Below are 24,943 nucleotides of genomic sequence, written 5' to 3'. Positions count from 1 at the left end.
CTACTCCAAAGGTACTTCTGTCCTGACCTGTTGCTTGTGGCCCTTTCTTCAGGCACCACCCCATGGTAAGGAGCTGAAACAGAAGTAAAATTAACAAAACCAGGACACTCCAAGTGTATCTTGTAGGAAGGAAATTATCATCTTAGGTCTGAAGGAACTCAATATATTAATTTCTTCTGACATTAATTTACTTAAGCAAATTAACTGAGGTTCTAATGGGCAAGAAGTAAACTTCTTTGCTGCTTAGTTAAGAAAATTGACATTACCCAACCTCTGTTTTAGTGATTTTATTTCATCATCTAAGATAGGAAAAGATGTTTAAATAGTTCCTTCTTGAAATTTAACTATATACAAAATTTCATTAGTTTTCTGATAAGAACTATCATCAGTTGATTGAGATGAAGAATGAAGATATATATATATTTATATTTGTTGTTACTGGGGATTGGACGGACCCAGGGGTGCTACAGTTAATTTATATAAGCCTAAAGAGTATAACTCTGTCATCTTTCATTTATTCTCCCTAAAAGATCAATTCTAGTAATGCCATCTTTTCTGCTACTCTTAAGCCAAAGGAATTTATGAAGTTGTTTTCTATGGTGGTCAAAAAATGGAGGAAAGAATGGCTAAATGGAAAAAGTGAAAGTTGGGACCTATTAAAGTCAGGTTTTCACATGGTTGTGGCAAAGGAAAAATACTATTATAAGAAAGGGGCACTCTTAAGGTAAAAAGGCACTTTTCCATAAACATTTAATCTAGATATAAAATATTAATGTAAAAATATCCTGTAATAGTAAGTAAAAACATAATTTTATCAATAAACAAGGTTTAGAATGGCATGAAATAAAGAGATTCGAAAAATAACTGGAGTACTGAGACAACTCATGAATGATACAAATTATTTTGATATATACTGTGTTATGAACATTATAATCAATTTAGCTCTAATGTCACAAACAGACAGAAGGGAAAACCTCTTCTGAATATGTTATGAGAGTCTACTATTCCTCTTACTAGGGTAAATACTCTGAGTTCTTTTTCTTTTTTTTTGGTGATGCTGGGGATCAAATCCAGGGTCTCTTACCTGCTACCACTGGGTTACAACCTCAGCTCTGAGTTAGTTTCTAATGTATCTGCTGAATTACACACACTTGCTTTTACTGAGTTCTTCCAAATAACCAAAAGCCTACAGATAAGATGGCCATTAGGATGAAACCTATGTTCAAGATACAAAATAAGGGTAACAGGTCTCATGTAATTTTCAACTAGGAAGTAGATATGAGAACAGAAATTTTCACCAGAAAAATAAAAATTTCACAGATCACTCCTAGTAAACATTTATAACAATGCTGAATTTAAGAATTTAATTATTAAATCTTTTATTCTGAACTTATATGTTGATGCATCTAACAGATTTCAGTTTTCCAAAACAAACCATTTATAATGGCTGAAAAAATAAAAAAGAATAATTATAGTAGTTCTGGAGGGACACAGATACAATTTCTTCCTCATTTCCTTTGACAGTATTTTTTCCAAGGTTGATTAGCCAAGGTTCTGATGGGTAAGAAATACACTGTAATGAAACTGTAGACCATATGCACATATGTTATTACAAAAAAGAAAAGAAAGGAAGAAAGGATGGAAGGAGAGAAGGATGATCCCTCTATAATAAACAAAGCCCTTTAAAAACCTGTTCTATAGAGACAATAGACTTGCACTGACTAAATAACATGATACTCTAATCACAAAGGTAATAATGATAAAGCTCAGAAGCAAAGTGTAACTATTAACTATTTTTTCCCATTGGTTTGGATATATAATGGAATGGTAATAAGGAATTAAATACACACACAAACACACACACAGAGAGAGAGAGAGAGAGAGAGAGAGAGAGAGAGAGAGAGAGATAAGCTCCAAGCATTTATGTGAATTGCTAAAAGCAAGAACAATTCAATGTACCAATACAAAGAAATAAAATGTGGTTCACAGTTTATTTAGGTCCTTCTGCCATAAATAAATTTAATAAATTGTTGTTTCCAAGGTCTTAGCTGGCTTACTGAGTCTCCCTCATGTGTAGCTCTAATTTGTAACAGTAATTTGGAAACAGTAATTAGCACACATATCAACCGCTGAGCTAACTCTTCAATAAAGACAAATACTCTTTGTTACCAAGTCATATATTCAGAATGTTGTACTTAACATTGACCTTTCGGGATAAGGAACATTTAACAATGTAAAAAACAAAACAAAACAAAACTATCATTATTGATTAAGAATATGGTAGCATAGCACAGCCCTTGTATAAATAACCACAAGATTTATGAGAATAAAAATTGGGGTTTCTGCCTTCATCCAATCAAACCACTACAGTTCAGGTTTATGTTCTGTTCTAAACTTAGATATTACAAAACAGAAAATTGGTCCCAGTGACTTGGCATTGCCAATCAGCATAAGAATAAAACCCCTTGCTAAACCACAGAACAAACTGAAGTCACCACACAAGCCAGTCTTCTTGCCACTACTTTAGCCATGGTACAGTATTAACAACATTCTAATGGGAACTTGGTGAACAAATAGACTTCCTAAGTCTCCTATATGATATCAGAAAAAAAAAAAAAACAACACAATATTGAGAAGTAAACATTTTTAAAAAATTTCTACTACTACTATTTTTCTATTTATTCTTTTAATACCTCTGGGTTTGTTTTCTCTGACATTATTCTCTAGGGTTAGAGTTTTACATTTTAAAACAAGCACTGGATTGTGTGGTTGATCCTTCTCACAACCTGAACTATATTTGGTGATTTACTCCTGATAGGGACCTGGGGAAGAGATATATTGAGGAAAATACTTTTGGTTCAGAGAATTTATAAAGTAGCTCTGGATATTACAAGATGGGGAAAATGTTATTAAAATTACAAACATAATTTTTTTAGTGTTTTTATAAATAAAAGGCATAGAATACAGAAAGCCAATTAATAATAACAATAACAACAATAATAAAATATTAAATATATAGTGAGCAAAGACTGAATGGCTCATTCTTATGAAACACCATTTGACACAACTGCCTCAATACGTTTCCTTACTCTTTAACATTTTGCTGAGATCCAGCAAACACACAGTAAGCTAGCTGCCTTTAGCCCACTAATAACATCAAGGAACTGCCTGATGGAATGGCTACAGATGAACAGGTCATTTGTTTCAAAAGGTACTTAAATATCTCAATAAAGACATAACAAACCCACCCCCCCTCACTGTTATCAGACGCCACGTTGTGGTAGAACATCAGACAAACTCACAAATTTACCACAAAAATGTGTGGCAAAAAAAGAATAGTTTATATATATGTATATATATAAATTTCTATATTTATGCCAATGTACTCACTCAGTACAAATAGCAAAATAGTATACCATTTCCTAAATACAAAATATAGCTTTCCAAAAAAATGAAACACACATTAGATATAAACCATCCAAAACTTGAACGATTGAAAACTGTATTCAAAATTAAATGACCCAGAGTAGGTCTCTTTCTGAAAAGTTCCCTTCATATCGGCAAGAAGCCTGTACTACTGAAAACGTAATTCAATGCCTCTCAATCAGAGAGAGAAGAGAAAGAAAGAAAGGGTTTGGGGTGGAAGAAAGAATATATGACAATAACAGAAAAAAACAAATTAGAAGAGCACATTCAAAGAACAAAAGACCATCATGAAAAGGGGTTATATTTGGCTGTATAAACAAAACCAAACACCATGATTCCACAGTTCAACTAAATATATAGGATAGAAAAAGAACAGAAAAGTAGCCTTTAACAACAATTAACAGGCTATTTTTTTTTTTACACTTAAAAGAAAGGGACAAGGATATCAACACACAGAAGCCACACACACGTTGGCCTTACACTGCATTGACAGCTTTCCACAAGCCAAAAGGAAGATGAGACATAAGCACGTGTCCAGACACAGGTGGTAGAAGCAGGCATCCCATGGGTGGCAAGAACACCCAAAACTGTGTAACTAATGCTACAACTGCAAGTTCTGGAGTGTGTTATTTTGCTCTTTATAGATGTAACACGAGTTAATTCTTCACTTTAAGTCAATGATATGACCCTGTAAAGCCTAAGGCTTGTGGGAACCATCAGGTAAGTGACCATTTCAAACTATAAAGCACTGAGGTGACAAGTGAATTATACTCACTGCAGCTCAGGGAGAAGTAATGTTTCAAGAAATTTTAGTTTGCCTTTTTTTTTTTTTTGTAAATGAAAATTTATTCTGTTTTCTATTAGAAGGAAAATTTTAAAGACTTCAGAACAGCACCGTTCATGGAAAAAAAAAAAATACAATGTTTTCTCAGGAATCAACTTCCAATAATTCCTAAAAGAGGACTCCTTGCCCTGTGCTGCAGGATTGCTAGGTCACCCTGAATCAAAATGGCCTTTTCCTTTAAGTTGCTACAGGGTCACAAAGCCAGTAGTGTATTAACAGTTATCTAAAATAAAGTGAAAAATGAGGTGGAAAATAATACAGATGCATATAAAAAGGAAATACCAGCCAAAGACTGGATTAAGAAGAAACAGACTCAGATGACTCTGTCAGTTTAAACTCCTGTAGGAGGATATTAGAATATAATTTACCATGTATTACCCCCTTCATTTCTCACAGAGCAAAATAATGATTTTTCTATACAGTTATGGCTAAACCCCTTAGTGGAAACACAGAGAACTAACAACTCTTTGAAAAATAAAACCAATAGCATTCCAGCTGTCTCCATTTTTGTGTGTTATCTGCCTTTGCATTTAATCAAGTCTGTAGAATTTTTATTTCAGCTCACTTGTCAGAATGTTACCCCTTCAGTTTCTCCATAAAAACTGAAAAAGATTTCTTCACTTTGGCCAACAGCTGTGCTTTTCATAGTGAAAAAAAATCACAGCCTTTATTATTATTGAATTTTACTTTTTTATAAGCCATTACTTGACTAAAATAATGCAGGAAAGAAAATAATGAAGAATAAAAGTAAACATGACAATTATTATTTCCTAATAGCAATAATAACTGAGTGGTCCAGTCTTGAATTTAAATTGTACTCTTTTAAGAGAAATTACAACTAGGAAAATAACAATTCTGTCAGCTGGAAACTCAAATAGATTCTCAGTCATCATTGTTATCAGGAATAAAAAATAAGATGTTAACATTGATGGCTAGTCACTGCAACAGGTAGCACAGGTGTGCTCTTTTGCAGTCAGAGTAAAATCTATCCATTTACTCAAGTACAATTTTTCATATTGTTTTGTTTTAGTAATCTTCATAAAACTACAAGTTTGCAGGACATCTTGGAATCACGGTATTCTTCATGGAATTTCTAAAAAAGAAAAAGAAATTTTATTACCTCATTAGCAAAGGAAAACATTTATAAAGTGTCACTGGGAATGATTCCAAAGTGAATTACAGTATTATAAATGAATCTTTATAATATTTGTTCTTCAACAAATATCTGTAACTCAGTTTTTTGTTTTTGTTTTTTTTTTTCAGTGCTGAAGATTGAACCCAGGGCCTGTGCATGCGAGGAAAGCACTCTACTAACTGAGCTATATCCCCAGCTCTTAATATTTTTTGAAGAAAGGAGAAATGAGTCATGACCATATTCAATATATAATAAAAGGGAAATACAATTTTCATTCATTAGATATTCTGTCATCCCAAGGTAAAGAAACTTAGAGATAAAAGGAATGCCCAATGTTAACAATATAACCATAAACTACCATTCAAATTGCATGGGTTGCTGTTCTTGATTCATTGGGGCCATATAAAAAAAGTGCCATCAGCCAGACACAGAAGGTGCACACCTGGAATCACAGCAGCTTGGAAGGCTGAAGCAGGAAGATCACGAGTTCAAAGCCAGCCTCAGCAACTTAGCAAGGTCCTAAGCAACTTGGTGAGACCCTATTTCAAAAAAAGGGGTGTGTGTGGGGGGTATACTGAGGATTGTCGTTTAGTGCTGTGTTCAATACCTAGTACAAAAAAAAGTACTATCTTGGAAAAGTCATATTTAAAAAAAGATTTCAAGTCTAAGCAGTGCTATTACTTAAATCAAATCTGTTGAGAAAATAAGTTATTAATCAATATTTTTCAGTAAGATGCCAAGATACAATACTTACATATCCAGTTAAAAGGAGCCAGTCAAGTTGTTCCCTTGGTTTTGTAATGAAACAAGCAAATCAATCTTTTCCATGTTCTGGTTGGTGTTCATAGAAGATGCCAGCGGAGAACTCTCTGGCATTTGCTGAGAAAGAAGTGTTGTCACAGGTGACTGTCCCTCGTTTTGTGGTTGGCCTGGCTGACTTATGGCCATCAACTGATCTGGCAATGTAGCTGGTCCAGAGGTTAAAAGCTGACTACAGTCTGCAGAAACATTAAAAACGGAAGCTACCTGATTAGTTAAGGTTCATGAGAAAATATTTATTAGTTAAGAGAAATTCATTACTGTGTTCACCCAGTATATTACTAAAAATGAGGCACCTAACAATCTAAGAAAAAGGTTTTCGCAGAATGGTACTGGATTTTTTTTTAGGTTTCCTCTCTGCAGTATAAAAGCTAGATTGCAGGTGGGTCCCACTCTATCTGGCTTGACTGAGATATTATCCACCATCCTTACCTTATTTTCCTTTCAAGGTTATAACTTGAAATGTCAAACATACATTTTAATATATTACCACATTTAATTCTCTCAATACCCTTGTCAAGCAAGTAATATTATCACTGTTTTGGATGTGGAAATTAAGGCCCATAAAATTTGTCCACAATCTCACTATCTTTAATTGGTAGAATTTTGTTTTTTACCCCAGTACTGAGGATGAAACCCAGGGGCATTTTTTTTTATATATTTTTTTTTAGTTGTAGTCGGACACAATGCCTTTATTTTATTTATTGTTATGTGGTGCTGAGGATAGATCCCAGCACCTCACACGTGCTAGGCGATTGCTCTACCGCTGAGCCACAACCCCAACCCCGCCAGGGGCACTTTATCAGAGTTACATCTCTCTTCTTTTTATTATTTTGAGATAGAGTCTTGCTAAGTTGCCAGGGCTGGCCTTGAACTTGCAACTCTCCTGCTTTAGCTTCTAGAGTTGTTGGGATTACAGGCATGCAACCACTGTGCCAAGCTAATTGGTAGAATTCTAAGTAAAATCTGTACTTTTAAAACGACTGCATTTTGCTTCCTTCTAATACTAATAATCATTTGAGCATTTCAATTGAATAATAAAAAAGTAGAAAAGTTTCTTACTATTCTGAATGCCAAACAGAAACATTCCTGAAGTCTGCTGAGATGAGCCAGGAGAATTCTGTAGTTGGTTCATTGTACCTCCTGCAGTATTGTGAAATAAAGTAGCTTGTGACTGAGGTGAAGATGTGGCTCCTTGGATTCCAGGCATGTTGTTCTGAGGGGAATAAAGAGGAGACTGTTGCATTTCTTGTTGGTTTATACTGGTCTGCAGTGCAGACATGGATGCTGGAGAGAGGAAGAGTGTTACTTGCTGCTCTTGAGAACTAGGTGACCCTTGTACCAACTGAATCTGAGGAGAGCTATGGAATAAGGAAGTCTGTGATGACTCAGATTGGTTAGGACCTGGGTTCTGAAGTGAGGAAACTGTGGGCTGATTCTGAAATTGCATGGGTTGCTGTTCTTGATTCATTGGGGCCATATTACTTTGTTGGTGAAAAATTGACTGGCTCTGTTGCTCTTGACTAGCCATTGGATTTTGATTTGGGCTGAATATCATGTTTGGTGGTGGTTGCTTTTGAGATGTTATCGTAGCCATAGTATTCTGATTACTGAATAAAATGCTCTGCTGCTGTTGCTGCTGCTGTTGCTGTTGCTGCTGCTGCTGCTGCTGTTGCTGCTGCTGCTCCTGGGATGAAGAGTTATTCTGCATGGCAACTATTGAGTGCTGTGACTGGAAAATTGCTCCTTGTTGATTTTGAGGCATTGGATTAGGTGGAAGGGAGCCCAAGGACACCTGAGGCTGAAATAAACCTTGCTGGGAAGGTTGTGCCTGTTCTTGGGATAGCATAGGGGTCTGGATATGTGATATTGAAGCCTGCTGTTGGAAAGCAGCTTGCTGTTCAGTGTTTGATGTTGACTGAAGTGGAGAAATTGAGTTCTGTGCTGCAAAAAATGAAATCTGCTCTTCTTGGGATACTGTGTTAGACTGAAGATTATTCATAGAACTTTGGGAAAGAAATATGTTGGGTGGCTGCTGGTCTTGTGCAACTGAAGAACCCTGTAACACAGCGATGGTACTCTGAGAGTGAAACATTGGAGACTGCATTTGTTCAGAGGAAGTTGTAGAAGTTTGACTGTGGACAATAGGATTTGGACTATGAAAAATAGAACCTTGAGTTTCTTGGGAAAGGTTTTGAGCATCAGCAATAGGATTCTGAGGATGAAAAAGTTGAGCCTGTGAATGAGAAGACTGCTGCAGAAAATTCCCAGACTGAAGTGACATCATCTCATTCCCTTGCTGGAATAAACCATTACCTTGTTGCTGGGTACTACTATTCTGAACACTCATCATACTTTTTGTTGATGAAAAAAGGTTAACTTGAGGTTGATTGTCCCCGCTATGTTGCATTTGGACCATGGTCTGAAAGACACTGTTCTGAATCTGTTTTGTTTGTGCTCCAGTTTCTTCACCATCTCCTGAACTTGATGTCTGAAACATGGTAGTGCCAGGGGTTGCAACCTGCTGTGTGGTGGTTGTAGATGTTTCATTTCCAGAAACTGCAGGAGGCGAAGAAAACAATTCACATTGCATTTGCATGTCCTCATTGGTAGGTAGTGCACTCATCATATGAGAAGGCTGCTGGTAAACTGGTGACTGTTGAAGGTTTCCATTTGCTGAAGCTGTTGAAGGGAATAACTCTGACTGAATTTGGGCAGCTGCCTGGCAAATACTCTGCTGCATCTCCATAACCATTGCAGCTGATGATTCCATCACTTGTTGTTGCTGTTGTTGCTGTTGTTGATTTGACAATGTGTTTTCAGTCTGTGGATGAACACTTTCAGCTCTTCCAGGTATTAAATTATCTGGTCTGGTGTGGACTGCGGACTCGGTTGAGGAAAACATGCCAGGGCTTACACTATTTTGAATTTGACTGACTTGTTGAAAAATGTCTGCACTAAGTTGTTCTTGAACATTCTCATTACCATCTGGAGCTGAAAATAAAACTGAAGATAACTGTTGTTGTGCCTCTAAAACTTGTTGGACCAAGTCAACACTTCCACTGCTGCCACTAGTAGTACTTCCTGTAAAACTTCCTGCTTGCAACTGCTGAATAGTATTCTGTAGCTGACTCACACTATTTGGTGATGGAAAAATATTTGATGAAATCTGCTGCTGTAAAGTCTGTGCTTGTTCTTGCAGTGGTGACTGCTGCTGTTGCTGTGACCCCTCAGTGAGTTGTGACAAATTAACTACTGTACCATCTGACTGTAATACTTCTCTAGACTGAGTTTCTCTTGTTTGAAATTGCGTAGCCTGCTGTAGTAGTGCATCACTGCTGGACAACTGACTAGTTGCAGAAACTGCTGGAAAGGTCCCAGGCTGTGAGATGTCCTGTGTTTGGATAGTTGTCAGGCTCTCTGGGTTGTATGCCTTGGGTTGAAGCTGCTGCTTTTCATTTTCAGAGGGTAAGTGAGAAGATGATGGTGATGAGAAGGACCCATTTCCTGCTATGTTAGAGATGTTTTCTAAAGTTTGCTGAGTTGATCCAACTGTCTTTGTAGTCTAAAAAATAAAAATCCCAAATAATGTTTATATATACATTAAACAAGCATATGATACTTAAAAATAATTACTATTCTAAAAATGTAAGTAGGACCAATTTTCTGAATTACCATTTATAAAACAGGTATAAGACAATGGACTCTCCATGATAACATGGGGTATGATTTTTTTTTATTTTTTATTTTTTTTTTTAAAGAGAGAGTGAGAGAGGAGAGAGAGAGAGAGAGAGAGAGAGAGAGAGAGAGAGAATTTTTAATATTTATTTTTTAGTTCTCGGCGGACACAACATCTTTGTTGGTATGTGGTGCTGAGGATCGAACCCGGGCCGCACGCACGCCAGGCAAACGCGCTACCGCTTGAGCCACGTCCCCAGACCCATGGGGTATGATTTTAAAGTACTATAAATAAAGACAGTCAAAGAAGTAGAATAATAATTAGCTGTTAATATGCTCAGACAAATAAAGGATAACAAGGGAACATTAATTCTACGGTTCACAAAGGGCAGACTTGCCCAGCACGTGCGAGGCCCAGGGTTCAATCCTCAGCACCACATAAAAATAAGTAAAATAAAGGTATTGTATCCAATTACAACTAAAAAATAAATATTAAGAATATGAAAGAAATAGAAAAAAAAAGAAATACAGCAGTTTTTATAAGGTTCAGATTTGGAGCACTGGTCAATATAACTTACCTTAAAAATAGGGGAAGATCTTTTTTCTGCTGTTACTTCCATTGGAGTAACATCTTCGCTCTTAATCATACTGCTCGAAATGAGTGGAGTGATGAGGGCATTGGGAAGAATATTTACCTTATCTAAGTTACATCCAGTAGTTTTCATTGCTGCAACCAAGAGAAAAATGAGAGTTTACTTTTTTTTGCACGAGTGGGCGGGGGTGGAGGTGGGTACCAGGGATTGAACTCAGGGACACTCAGCCACTAAGCCACATCCCCAGACCTATTTTGTATTTTATTTAGAGACAGAGTCTCACTGAATTGCTTAGTGCCTTTGCTGGGGCTGGCTTTGAACTTTGATCCTCCTGCCTCAGCCTCTGGAGCTGCTGGGATTACAGGCGTGTGCCACTGCGTCCAGCTATTTATTTATTTACATGGTGCTGAGGATTGAACCTAGTGCCTCACACATGCTAAGCAATTGCTTCTACTACTGAGCTACAACCCCAGTACTGAGTTCACTTTTTTGTTGTTGTTGTTGTCATATTGAAGATTCAACTCAAGGGAGCTTTACCACTAGGCTACACCCTTAGTTCCTTTCACTTTTTTTTTTTTTTTGAGACAGGGTTTCATTAAGTTGCTGAGGCTGGCCTCAAACTTGCAATCGTTCTGCCTCAGCTTCCCAAGTCATTGGGATTAAAGGTGTGTGCCACTGCCCCAGTCCAACATCTGATTTGTGCTAATACTGATATCAGTTGATTTTCTTTTTTCATTCAAGTTATAATTTTCCTGGTTCAGAGTATGACTTTAAATTTTTTGTTTCCTGGCCATTTTGGACATTATGTTAGGAGACTCTTTCTTGGTTCTACTTAAGTCTATTTTAGTAGGTAGTTACTTATTTAACCTGTGTAGGTTGTCTCTACTTAAGTGTACTGTAGTCTCAATGACAATTGTTTTCTAAGTCTTATTCTGGTCTGTTGTATTATTCTGGCTCGTCTTGACCTAACTAAAATTCTTTATATACAGATATACGAAAAATGGTGCTCTATATGTGTAATAAGGATTGTAATGCATTCCACTATTGTCTGTATTTTAAAAAAATAATAAAATCAATAAAAAAGATATGTACTTAAAAAAATAAAATTCTTTTTTTTTTTTTTACATGACAGTAGAGTGTATTTTGACATTACACACACATAGAGTGTAACTTCCCATTCTTGTGGTTGTACATGATGTGGAGTTACACTGGTTGTGTTTTCATATGTGAATTTACGAGAAAGTTATGTCCAATCCATTCTACTGTGTCTTTCCTATCCACCCCTGCCTCCCTCCAGCTGCATTCTTGCTGCTGGTATTGCCTAATGAATGAAAGGTACTTCCCTGGGCTACCTGATGTCTTTGAAGGGAGTGAGAGATGTGGGACTGTAATAACAGAAGGCATTTTTCCTGGTATTTTCTCTGATCTCCTAGTGCCAATAGGCTTCCCAGGTTTCCCATTCTATCACTGCTCGTGCTTCTGGGAGTAGAGAAGCATGCATATAGGCTGTCTTTTGCCATTTGGTAAAGGCTTGGGAGACTCCAGGCCTGGTTCACTTTTTGCCTCTGGGTTTCATTCTGTCACTGGATGGAAGTTTGAGAGATGCTTGGCCTAGATCTTTCTGCTATTTGGGTAAGGATAAGAAAACCCTCGGGGCTGGGGTTGTGGCTCAGACACAGAGTGCTCGCCTAGCATGTGTTAGGCACTGGGTTCGATCCTCAGCACCACATAAAAATAAAATAATGATATTGTGTCCACCTATAACTAAAAGATAAACATTAAAAAAAGAAAAGAAAACCCTGGGCTTGCTAGCACCCCAAGTGCAGACAGAAGGTCTTATTGTTGCCTGGTGTGGAAAAGGGGATGCATTGGCTCCTGGGTTCTGCTGTTGCCATTCCTGCAGACAGACAGACTGATCACTGATGCTAGCATGTAATCTGTAAGTTAGAGGCTAATCTCTGAAATGTAGGAAGGCCCTGTTTCAAAATAAAAAATAAAAAGGACTGGAGATATATCTCAGTGGTAAAGAGTCCCTGGATTTAATTGTAAGTACCACAAAAACAAACAAAAGAACCAAAAAAACCAGTTTTCTCTTCTACCCATGCCAAATAATTCAATCCCTAGCACCCAAAATAAATAAATAAATAAACTGATAAATAAATAAAAAGAATTTATAAGAGAGGAAATAAGAGAGAGACTTTTGAGGGGAAATTGACGTTTCTACCTCTGTCATTTACTAGCTGTGTGATCTTTTTTTTTTTTTCCCCTGTGGTGCTGAGGATCAAACCCAGGGCCTTGTGCATGTGAGGCAAGCATTCTACCAAATAAACTATAACCCAGCCCTAGCTGTGTGATCTTGAGCAAATCACTTAACCTCTTTAAGCTTTGGTTTACTGCCTATAAAGTGAGGCTGAACTAGATATCTCTATGGTTCCTCAAAACTCCCAAATCTTGCCATACTATTACATCCAGTTAGAGAAAAATAATACTCTCAAATATTTTTCACATTCATCCAATTAACCACTCCCTACAAAGCTAAAACTCAAAGAATGCACAGAAATATTTTATCTCTAGGTCCTAAATAGGCATAAGAGTGTTTAAGCAATCTATTTATTTATATTCAATATACCTGAACCCATATAGATATAGAAAACTTTCTAAAATTTTCCCAAGAAACTGTTGATAACAGTATGCACTGCACACTTCATTTTACTGACTTAAATTACTTTTGTGATAAAGATATATACACAGGTGGGTAAAATTAACTTTAGAGAGAAAACTTTCAATATCTAGCTGTAATATAATCTTTAGGTATCAATTTCTAAATCATATTGTAATTGATAGCTATTTATAAGAATGAATCTTCAGGGATTATTACCATAACACAAATTTAAAAAGACATTTTCACACAGCATCTTGACATAGTACTAAAGCTCTGATTTCAAGGAATCACCAAAATAAGCTATCTGTGGAAAATAATTCCTTTCTGAAAATGATGGCTTTTTAAAAATCAGGAATCTCTATTTAATATCACTGCATTTAAGATGACAAATTTAAAGTTTAAACTGATTAGACAGTTAAATTATATAAATCCTCATAAAATTATTTTTTTATCCTACCTCAACTGATATGGTAATTTTCAAAATAAGAAAGTTTGAATTATTCTGCGTGCAATGGTACATGCCTACAATTCCCAGCAACTCAGAGGCTGAAGCAGAAGGATCTTAAGTTCCAGGCCAGCTTCAGCAATTTAGTGAGGCTCCCAAACAACTTCTCAAAATAAAAAGATAAAAAAGGCTAGAGGATGGATGGAGCTCAGTGGTATTGCCACAAAGTTCAATCCCTCGTACTAAAAAACAAACAAAAAGTCTGAATTGTGAAAAATACTAATGGGTATAAGTCTGTTTTGTTTTGCTTGCAGTGCTGAGGATCTAAACCAGGGCCTCATGCATGCCAAGCAAACTTTCTACCACTGAGCCACATCCCCAGCCCTATGTCTGTTTCTTGTTCTTTTTTGGCTAGTAAGATTTTGATCAAAGGACTAATTCATTTATTACTAAAAATTAAACATACCTTTTTAACCTTCAATTCTTAATCTTTATTTATTTATTTTTACATAGTGCTGAGGATTGAACCCAGGTCCTCACACATGCTAGGCGAGCGCTCTACCATTGAGGCACAACCCTAGCCCTCAATTCTTGATCTTGTATAAGAAATTCTACATTGGATTAGTTATGTTCCACCCAGCCATGAAAGCATCACAAGGAATTTTTAGAGAAAAGACTAGATCCCAAAAGTTTACAATGGATAGGCCATAAGGTCCCTGATATTCTTTACTAATTAATTAATTTTATTATTCAAAATAAACACAATTTGAATGATTTTCGCTCAGATGTATTTACACACTGAAGCTCAATCAATATTTTTTTAGTCCTAGCTAAGTGACCAAGGGCAAATTATTTAACCTCTCTAGAGCTTTGGATTCTTTACTTACGAAATAGAAACAATAAGTTAACAACCTCATAGAGTTTAGAAGGTTAAATAATACCTATAAAGAGCTTGGATATTGCCTACCACTTAATATATGTTCAATAAATGTTAGCTAAAGATGTTTATAGATTTGTGAATTTTTCTTCAGCTGAATTTGATAATCCTGGCAGTTAATTTTGTAGGCAATAATTCCCCATTAAAATACTCTGGAAAATGTTTACTGTTTACCATCAATTAGATTAAATAATAATCAAATTAATTATAATTTATACTGAACCATTACATATATGAATACTAAACTTTACTACCGAGAATAAAAAAATTTACTGTATTTTATAAAATTGATTTGAATAAATCATGCTCCTTGAGAATCAAAGACCATTTATTTATCTATTTATCTATTTATTGGTACAGGAGATTGAACCCAAGGGTACTTTACCATGAGCTACATCCCTAGTCCTTTTATATTCTTATTTATTTATTTTATTATTACTTTATTTATTTACATACTGGGGATTGAATGCAGGGACATTTTGTCACTGAGCTACATCCCCAGCCCTTTTTTATTTTTTATTTGAGACAGGTTGCAGAGGACTTTGCTAAGTTGCTGAGGCTGGCTTTAAACTTGCAATCCTTCTACCTCAGCCTCCCGAGCCACTGTGATTACAGGCATGTGCTACTGTACCCAGCTCAAACATCTGTTTTTGTTTTTTTTTTAAGACACTTATTTTTTTAATTTTAATATTTATTTTTTAGTTTTCGGTGGACACAACATCTTTGTTTGTATGTGGTGCTGAGGCTCGAACCCGGGCCGCACGCATGCCAGGCGAGCGCGCCACCACTTGAGCCACATCCCCAGCCCTCAAACATCTATTTGTTAAAAAGTTAGGTTTATATGCTGAAAAAAGGACAATATCAAGTTGATAAACAAGTCTCTGCATTTAATAAAATCAAACATTTATTTTATAATGTGGATGATACCCTGCTAAATTTTATAAATACATAAGAGAAAACACATATTAAAGTTTTCTAGATAAAACAGATAGGATCACCTAATTATAATTTTGAAAAGAATCAACTTGGTACCTTTCATGGCCTCTTCAAAAGAGCAAGGTCTTGCTGGACTAGATATTTCTTTCTTCACATTTACATTCAAAGCACCAGCTGCTGCAATTTAAAAAAAAGAAGTTCATGTATTTAAAGTAAATTCAGCTTAACAAATGTGTATCTTAGAATCCTTTAATTGGAATATTTTCTCACAGAGCATCCTAGTGAGGACAGCATATGATCACTTATCAAAACAAAACAGCAATTTTTAAGAACACTTCTTGGAGTGGAAGCAACTCAGGAAGTTGAGACAAAAGGACTGCAAGCTTAAGGCCAGACTGAGCAATTTAGCAAGATCCTGTCTCAAAATAAAAAATAATAGACATTTAAAACTTACTAAATAATATTAGAATATTAACAATACTCAGCCCCATATAAAAATGAAATAAAGATATTGTGTCCATCTATAATTAAAAAAATAAATATTAAAAAGCAGAATGAGGGATGAGGATTGCAAGTTCAAAGCTAGCCTCAGTAACCTAGTGATGCCCTAACAAACTTAGTAAGATCCTGTCACTAAAAAAAAATTCAAAAGGGGGCTGGGGCTGGCACTCAGTGGTAGAGTGTTCCACCAGCACACATGAGGCACTGGGTTTGATCCTCAGCACCACATAAAATATAAAATAAAGGTATTGTGTCCATCTATAACTAAAAAAATACATACAAAAAAAAAAACAAAAAAGAGCTGGGGATGTGGTTTTGTGGTTAAGCACCCCTGGGTTCAATTGCTAGTAACAAATAGAATTTAAAAAAAACTTATTTAAAAAATATAGTCAGCTCCTCAGCTCGCCGTTGGGTCTGTGGGGACCCACGCGGCCTCAACATGCATATCGAGAAGTGTTATTTCTGTTCAGGGCCCATCTACCCCGGCCACGGCATGATGTTCGTCCGCAATGATTGCAAGGTATTCAGATTCTGTAAATCCAAATGTCATAAGAACTTTAAAAAGAAGCGTAATCCTCGCAAGGTCAGGTGGACTAAAGCATTCCGGAAAGCAGCTGGCAAAGAGCTTACAGTGGATAACTCATTTGAATTTGAAAAACGTAGAAATGAACCTGTCAAATACCAGTGAGAACTATGGAATAAAACTATTGATGCAATGAAGAGAGTTGAAGAGATCAAACAGAAACGCCAAGCTAAATTTATAATGAACAGATTGAAGAAAAATAAAGAGCTACAGAAAATTCAGGACATTAAAGAAGTCAAGCAAAACATCCATCTTATCCGAGCCCCTCTTGCAGGCAAAGGAAAGCAGCTGGAAGAAAAAATGGTACAGCAGTTACAACAGGATGTGGACATGGAGGATGTTTCTTAAAAATCTTACTCTATAATCATTTCTATGTGTACATTTGAAAATCTCCTTTGGAGACTAGAATTTAATTCTAAATAATTAATTTTTATATAAGGTCACTGAAGTGAAAGGTGATTACAAATACCGTTCTCCTACATTGCTATCTGCAAAGCATCAGATTATGGATGTTAGATTGCACCTCATTGTAATGTCTTCATTGATAGACATGCTTATGTAAATCATGAAAATTCTGTTTATAAATGCACAAGTGGATTGTGGACAGAATGGTCTTGCCTTTTGGATAATGGCACTAGGAAGCATACTAAAATTCATGGCCAGTGAGAGGTAAAATCAAATTTTCTTTGCAGTAAAATGTTCCCTTTATTATGTTATAGAAGGGAGGGTACAACAAGGAACTAACAATTTGTATGGCAATCTCAAAATCATTTATTTTTATTTTAGTATTTTCTGTTTTTATTTTAGTATTTTCTGTTTTGCCTAAAGGAGCATAATAGCCAAATAGCATGAAGCCTAGTTATGCTAAGCTGTTTTGACCTGGTTTACCTGTTCTTGGCAGGTAGTTGTGTTTGTGAGGAGAGCTGACTAATCTTTACTTGAAATGGCACTATATTATTTCTGCTTTAGAGAATACTCAGTTCTAATTTGTGATTCCTGTTAGAGCAAGCTCCCTCCCTCCTCCCCCTGATGTAGAAGCAAAGAAATCCTAGTGTCTTAAAATTTGTTGTAGAGTTTTCTTTCTTTTTAAAAACAGGTTCTTAATTGTTATGGAATATAGAATTTATGGGTATAACATCTGCCCATTATTTGTACATAAAATAAAAACATTTTTAGTGTGTGCCTATATATTATTTAAAGATACTAAAAAAAGTATGAGGTATTTTTACTTGGAAGAAAATAACATTCTTTACACATACTACTGTATTAGGAAATGTAGTTAATTAAAGAGAAATATATGCTTAAAAAAATATAGTCAATATTTAAGTTTGAGTAAAACAACTGAACAAATTAAATCCACAATATTATGATTATTCTTTTTTGTAACACTTCCGACAAAAAAAAAAAAATTGCTAGTATTAATGAAGAGCTGCGGGGTTACAATTCTTAGTCATATCAATTAATGTACTATCACAACTTTAAATTTAATAAGCCTGAGAATAGAAATCAGTTCTAAATGAGAAAACTAAATAAATACGTTCTTTTTCTTCTTCTTTTTTTTTTTTTTGTGTGTGTGTGGTGCTAGGGATTGAACCCAGGGGCCTTGTGCATGTGAGGCAAGCACTCTACCAACTGCTAATAAATAGGTTCTTGCTTCAAATAACCATATATTAATTTTATTCAAATATATTTTATTCACTAAATCCAATATAAGATTTGAGTCAATTAACTTTTAAGGTATTTTATTTTATTTTTTTTGTTTGTTTGTTTTTGCTAATGGGGATTGAACTCAGGGGTGTTATACCACTGAGGTACATCCACAGCCCTTTTTATTTTGAGACAAAATCATTTAAGTTGCTTAAGTTGCTTAGGGCCTCACTAAATTGCTGAGGCTAGTCTTAAACTTGTGATTCTTCTGCCTCAGCCTCCCAAGTTGCTGAGATTACAAGTGTGTACCACCATGCCCAGCTAATGCATATTCTTTTTTTTTAACATTTATTTATTTTATTTTATTTTTTGGTGGACACAACATCTTTGTATGTGGTGCTGAGGATCGAACCTGGGTTGCACGCATGCCAGGAGAGCATGCTACCGCTTGAGCCACATCCCCAGCCCCGCTAATGCATATTCTTGACATGACAATGTCAAATGATAGTTAATGAATAAGGAGACAAAATTGCACACATCTAAAAAATAGAATTTAATAATTTATCTTAGTATGCTGCATAGTAAGTGTAACAAAGTGTAACTGAGCACTTTTAGGCACTCAAAAAGAAATACAATTTCTCTGTGACACTAATTTTAATAATTAAATTATTTTAATAATTAAAGATTTAAAAACTGGAAAAACTTAAAAATTTCTACCTTTAAATTAAGTTATTAGTAATTTGTTTTTAGGGCAGCAAAAAAAATGAGCTGGGTACAGAGGCACACACCTCTAATCCCAGCAATTCAGCAGGGGCTGAGGCAAGAGGATTGAAAGTTTGAAGCCAGTCTTGGTAATTTAGAAAGGCTCTGTCTCAAAATAAACAATAAAAATAGAGGGTTGGGGATGTAGTTCAGTAATAAAGCACTCTGGATTCAATCCCAGTTTTAAAAAAAATTTATATATATATATATATATATATATATATATATATATATATATATATATATATATATATAAATGAGCTAGGCAAGTACTTTACCACTGAGCTAGGGTTAGTGAAATTATGAAAAATTTAAAAATTATATCATAAAGGTAGAAACGGAAGCATTAGATCTCATTACAATGTTTGTGTATCATGTATTGAATAAGATTTTCTAAGAGTGACTGCTATCTGTGATGTATACCCAAAGGGTATAAATTTTTTTAAAAAATTTATTTTTAGTCGTAGATGAACACAACACCTTTATTTTTTATTTGAGAGAGACAGAGAGAGAGAGAGAGAGAGAGAGAGAGAGAGAGAGAGAGAGAGGGAGGAGAGAGAGAGAGAATTTTTTAAAAAATATTTATTATTTAGTTTTTGGCAGACACATCATCTTTGTTTGTACGTGGTGCTGAGGATCGAACCCGGGCTGCACACATGCCAGGCGAGCGCGCTACCGCTTCAGCCACATCCTCAGCCCACAACACCTTTATTTTATTTGTATATTTTTAATGTGGTGCCAGAGACTGAACCCAGTGAGTCAGGTATGCTAGGCAAGTGCTCTACCACTGAGCCACAACCCCTATCCCTCAAAGGGTATAAATTTTCAAGAACAAACATATGGTAATGATTACCTAAGTATGGCCAAATACAGGCCATTAGAGCATTTTTTAAAGCAAAAGACATAAAAGCTTATTTGGTAATCTATCAAAGAAAAATTCCTAATAGTCAGCATTCATCACTAAGAAATGAGGATTCTTTTTTTTTTTTTTTTTTTTGGTGGTGCTGGGGATTGAACCAAGGCATTGTACATGGGAGGCAAGCACTCTACCAACTGAGCTATATCCCCAGCACCAAAATCAAGATTCTTGAAGGTGATGCTCAATACTTCAAAGTCTTGAAGTTTTTCATAACTAATAAATATAAAACCAATAAATTGGGGCTGGGGAATGTGGCTCAAGCGGTAGCCCGCTCACCTGGCATTCGCGGGGGGGGGGGGGGGGGGGGGGGCGGCCGCACGCGCTGGGTTCGATCCTCAGCACCACATAAAAATACAATAAAGATGTTGTGTCCACGAAAAACTAAAAAATAAATATTAAAAATTCTCTCTCTCTCACTCTTTAAAAAAAAAAAAATAAATGACAACAACCAGATTTCAGTGTTTTCAGGATAGCAAAAACCATTAATACTATTTATTCTTTGGCACACACAGCACTCTCTCTTCTCCCATAACTGATGTAGAAGCTCATCAGGAAACAGATCCTAATATGTTAATTATGTCATCTTTTCCCTCATATTTGTGCATTCTTCTGTAAAATATTACATATCAGTATTTCATAACTAGCAGTTACTGAAGTACCTTAATTATATTAATTTTAAATCACATGTTTTGGATTTTTAGGCCTTCTGAGAAAACAAAAACAAATATTTGGACTCTTACTATAAAGCAATCTTCTTTCTCCTCTTATTTTTGTTGAAGCCAAAATATTATTTCCAAACCATGCCTTTTTGGTTCAAAGTTTTTATTTATGACCTTTAGTTCTGAGAAAAATAGCAAGGGGAGTTTCATTAGTGCTATACACTGTGGCATGCCTTTGTAGCAAACTCACTGTAAATAACCAATACTGCAAAATTCAGACATAATTAAAAATAGGGAATTAGATGAATTAATTACCAAGACTAATTATAACTCTATTAGCTTCCATTTCCCTCATTTTTCTTTTTCTTTTTTTCTTTTCTTTTCTTTTTTTTTTTTTTTTTTTTTTTTGAGATGGGAATCTCACTGTGTTGCCCAGGCTGGCCTTGAATTCCTAGATTCAAGCAATCCTTCTGTCTTAGCTCCCAAGTAGGTATATGCACCGCTGCACCTAGATTTGTTTCCCTTATTTTTTGATGCCAGGGCTTTCTTTCCAAATCACTTTTCTTCAACTTCTTCTATCTTACTGGGTCCTGAACTATTTTGGGGAAACATATTAATAAACTACAGATATGGAGGGCTGATAATTATTAAGTATGCCTGAGACTGGAATAAACTGAATCAATAGTAGCCATGGTAGAAACCAAGCCTCAGTCAATGGAACACAGGAAGAGTTTCCATTTCTAAAATATTTTCCTTATTTCTAGCAGAAGGCTTTTGTCTTCTTCAGGCAACTAAATTAATGCAGGCAAACAACTTACAAGATAATTTTTAGCAAAAAACCATCAAACTTTTAACATTTTAATTATTCTTGTCACTAATTTCTTTCTAGACCATCTTATTTTGCCTAAATATTTAAAATCATATTTAAAATATTCACCACCAGTCTCTGAAACTTTTTGACTTTATCACATATTACTCCAAGCATATTCCTCACCTCTCTCAAAAATGTACCTTAAGCTGGGCACAGTGGTGCACACCAGTATCCTGGGGCTTTGGGAGGTTGAGACCAGAGGATCACAAGTTTGAGGCTAGCTTTAGCAACTTAGCAAGGCTTCCTAAGCAACTTAGTAAGATTCTGCCTCAAAAAAAAAAAAAAAAAAAAGACTGGGAATGTAGCTCAGTGATAAAGCATCAGGTTTAAACCCCAGTACCAAAACAAAACAAAAAAGACTAGGTAAGAGAAAAAAAAAAAAACACCATAAGAAGGTTGGAGTGTATACCTCAGTGGTAGAACATGTGCTTAGTATGCAGAAGACTCTAAGATCAATCCTCAGTAAGGCACAAACAAACAAACAAACAGAAACCCTATAACTAGCCAACTTAAACTATTAAGTAATTTCCCCAAACTGTCACTTACCTTCCCACATATAAGAAGTACCAATAAATGGTCATCCTTATTAAGTAGTGACCTGTAAAGTAGCTCAGGAGAATCTGATCTCAGAGCATTCCTGGCTTTTATTATTATAAAAGGTAAAAATGATCCTGCTAACATAGAAGTTGTATTCGATGGCTATCTTTTTAGGAAATAAAGCCATCTCCAAAATAAATTCACCTTAATTTGTCACAGAGAACAACTTTTTCTCTTTTCTTGGCTGGTCTTCTTATCTTTTTAAAGAGCTAGAAATTAATTATTCATTTTTATTCAGAATTTTTCTTTTTGACATACCTGGATCTGGAGTGTAGGTGAATGGCTGAACATCATGGGATCTTCCAGCATTGGTCACTACATATATCCCCACCGATACAGGCAAAGTTATATGTTGGTCATGATATGGGGGAACCTTCACAATAAGATGGTTCTAATTTAAAGAAAAATACAATAGTCAGAAAAAAAACAATATTTAAATTTAGAAGACTAAATATATTTCCTATTAGCTTTAAAGTTTTAAAAGTCTGATTAGGAAAAAAAAATGTATTTTTAACCTCAGGTTGATAGGTACTACTAGGTCATTAGTCGAAGATATCCTTAAGGTAGAAATCAAAATGTTTTACAATGGCTTTCAAGGTCCCTGCTCTGTCAACTTCATCTCACTCCCACTTCCCCCCTGCTTTACTACAAACTGACTTTCTCAGTCCATTCTTTTAACATACTAAACTCAGTTTTATCTTCCAATTGCTGTTCTCATCAACTGTAATATTCTTCCTTCACCTCCTCAAATGGCAAGTTCTTCACAGATTTTCAAATCTGATATAAATGTCACCTCTTAAGTGAAATCTTCCTTTGACTATCCTGTTTAAAGCAGAACCCCTTCCGAACCTGGTCAGATAATTATTTATTTCCATATCAGCACTTATTGGCACTTGAAATTACCCTAATCCCCTGCCCACTCCACTTTTGGTCTCTCTTTGTAAGCTCCATGAGGTTCCAGATTGCTCAGATACTTCAATGTATCTTCTCTGTTAAGAATGGCACCGGGCTGGGATTGTGGCTTAGTGGTAGAGGGCTCGCCTAGCATGGGCGGGACCCGGGTTCAATCCTCAGCACCACATAAAAAAAATAAAGGCATTGTTTTGTGTCCATCTACACTTAAAAAAAATTTAAAAAAAAGAATGGCACCATATTCAAAATACACTCAAATATCTTGTTGAACAGTAGAGCAAATTATGAGGAAAAAAGTATGTCCATGAAATGCAAAGTCAGTTATCATGTGTTCTGTACAATCTCAATGAGATGTACTTCATAATGCAGTTCATTCCTCCCTACCACCTACTCATTTAAAATTAAATGGTTCAGTTTATTCAAGCTTCAGTAAATAAGATACTTTTAGTTAGAATATATACATCTTTATAAGAAAAGGGCAGAGCTGGGGCTGTTGCTCAGTGGCAGAACACTTGCCTAGCATGTGTGAGGCACTGGGTTCGATCCTCAGCATCACATAAAAATAAACAAATAAAATAAAGGCATGCTATCCATCTACAACCTCAAAAAGAAATCGAAAAAGAAAAAGAAAAGTTCATATGTGTTTCATCAGCATTTACTCAAGGGGGTTACACTTTCTTGGAAGATAATATGAACCACATTTGAACTTTTTCTCTTTTTCCCTAGTAAATTATAGTAATGGGAAGTAACACTAGGAAGGAAGTGATTATGCTTTTACTTATGATCTGATATGGAAGAGGCCAAAGCCAATAGCTCAGGGTGTGGTAAATTTGACATTTCTTTTTTTTGGGGGGTGGGGAAGTAGCAGGGATTGAACTCAGGGGAACTCAACCACAGAGCCATATCCCTAGGCTTTTTTTTTTTTTTTTTCTTTTTGTATTTTAGAGATAGGGTCTCACTGAGTTGCTTAGCACTTTGCTGTTGCTAAGGCTAGCTTTGAACTTGTGATCCTCTTGCCTCAGCCTCCTGAGCTGCTGGGATTACAGGCATGCTTATTTCAGTTAGAATATAGCTGATATTCATTAGAATATGGGACAGCCAGGCACAGGGGCACACCTATAATCTCAGGGACTTGGGAGTCTGAGGCTGAAGGATCAAAAGTTCTAGGCGAGACTTGGCAACTTAGCCAGATCTTGTCTCGAATCAAAATAAAAGAGGGCTGAAATGTAGTTCAGTGGTAAAGTATCCCTGGGTTCATTGCCCAGTACCTATCCCCTCCACACACATAAAAGAAAAAAGGACAAATGAGGTCAAGTTTCAATTTCTGAGCACTTAATTTGTATCTTAAAATACTCTATAAAATAAACTAACATTAAAAGGAATCAGAAAGAACAAATGAAAGAAAGAGCAAGCTCCCTTTCTAATAGAATACCTCATAATTTAGCCATCCTGAAAGAAACCACACGTTTTTAAAATCAGGTTGAAAAACATGTGGTATAAATGTGTATGCATCCTCAACTATTTGGGGAGGAGGATCTGAATGAATGTTTGGTCATCAAAAATATTCCAGTAATGATTCGACTGATAAGAAACATAAGTCTACTTAGATACTACAATCACATCAAAGAAGCAGCCCACCTAGATTTACAAAATAACTGAGTGGTTGACTTGCCAAGCACTCTTCCACATCTAAATTATATGGCAAACTATATTTCAAATTATCCTTCTGAATAAAAAAACTGTTTCTTAGTAATTAATAGTGGGATTAGTATTTAAAATTCAGATGCATATTTTATCAAAATACTTCTACCCTACTTGTTTCAGAAAGCATGTTTTAGGCAAACCTAATTTGAAACTTTTAAAACCAAATGAACTTTTTGCCCCCTCAAATGAACCTCTCGACACTAATTCTTCATACTTCCTCAATCTGAATCTAGAAACTCTACAATCCATTTGAAATAAAACAAGGTAAATTGTGAACAGTAATCAAAAGTTGTTTAACACTGCTTTCTTAAAT

General features: G+C 35.6%; 1 protein-coding gene and 1 pseudogene across 7 annotated transcripts in view; one reads left to right on the top strand and one right to left on the bottom strand.

Annotated features, from left to right (window-relative positions):
- Positions 1-1,032: 1,032 nt before the first annotated feature.
- Positions 1,033-24,943, bottom strand: part of NFAT5 (nuclear factor of activated T cells 5) — a 102,621-nt gene continuing 78,710 nt past the window's right edge. For 3 of the 6 annotated variants that reach the window (XM_081274035.1, XM_081274037.1, XM_081274040.1), the window contains 6 exons: positions 22,273-22,405; positions 15,572-15,652; positions 10,481-10,629; positions 7,287-9,789; positions 6,160-6,403; positions 1,033-5,363 (listed from right to left, as the gene is read on the bottom strand). In XM_081274035.1, coding sequence (XP_081130161.1) covers positions 6,168-6,403; positions 7,287-9,789; positions 10,481-10,629; positions 15,572-15,652; positions 22,273-22,405 — 3,102 coding nt within the window. In that variant the 3' untranslated portion in view covers positions 1,033-5,363; positions 6,160-6,167. The remainder of the gene's footprint in view (positions 5,364-6,159; positions 6,404-7,286; positions 9,790-10,480; positions 10,630-15,571; positions 15,653-22,272; positions 22,406-24,943) is intronic. The other 3 variants (XM_081274036.1, XM_081274038.1, XM_081274039.1) reach the window with 2 other exon arrangements.
- Positions 16,376-17,831, top strand: LOC308637976 (putative ribosome biogenesis protein RLP24; annotated as a pseudogene). The gene has a single exon. The product of its transcript is annotated as a putative ribosome biogenesis protein RLP24 (transcript).

Source organism: Spermophilus citellus, assembly GCF_964194105.1.
Source record: "Spermophilus citellus genome assembly, chromosome: 18".
NCBI classification, from domain to species: Eukaryota; Metazoa; Chordata; class Mammalia; order Rodentia; family Sciuridae; genus Spermophilus; species Spermophilus citellus.
The sequence above is the reverse complement of the archived record's forward strand: the minus strand, read 5'-3'. Positions and strand labels throughout refer to the sequence as shown.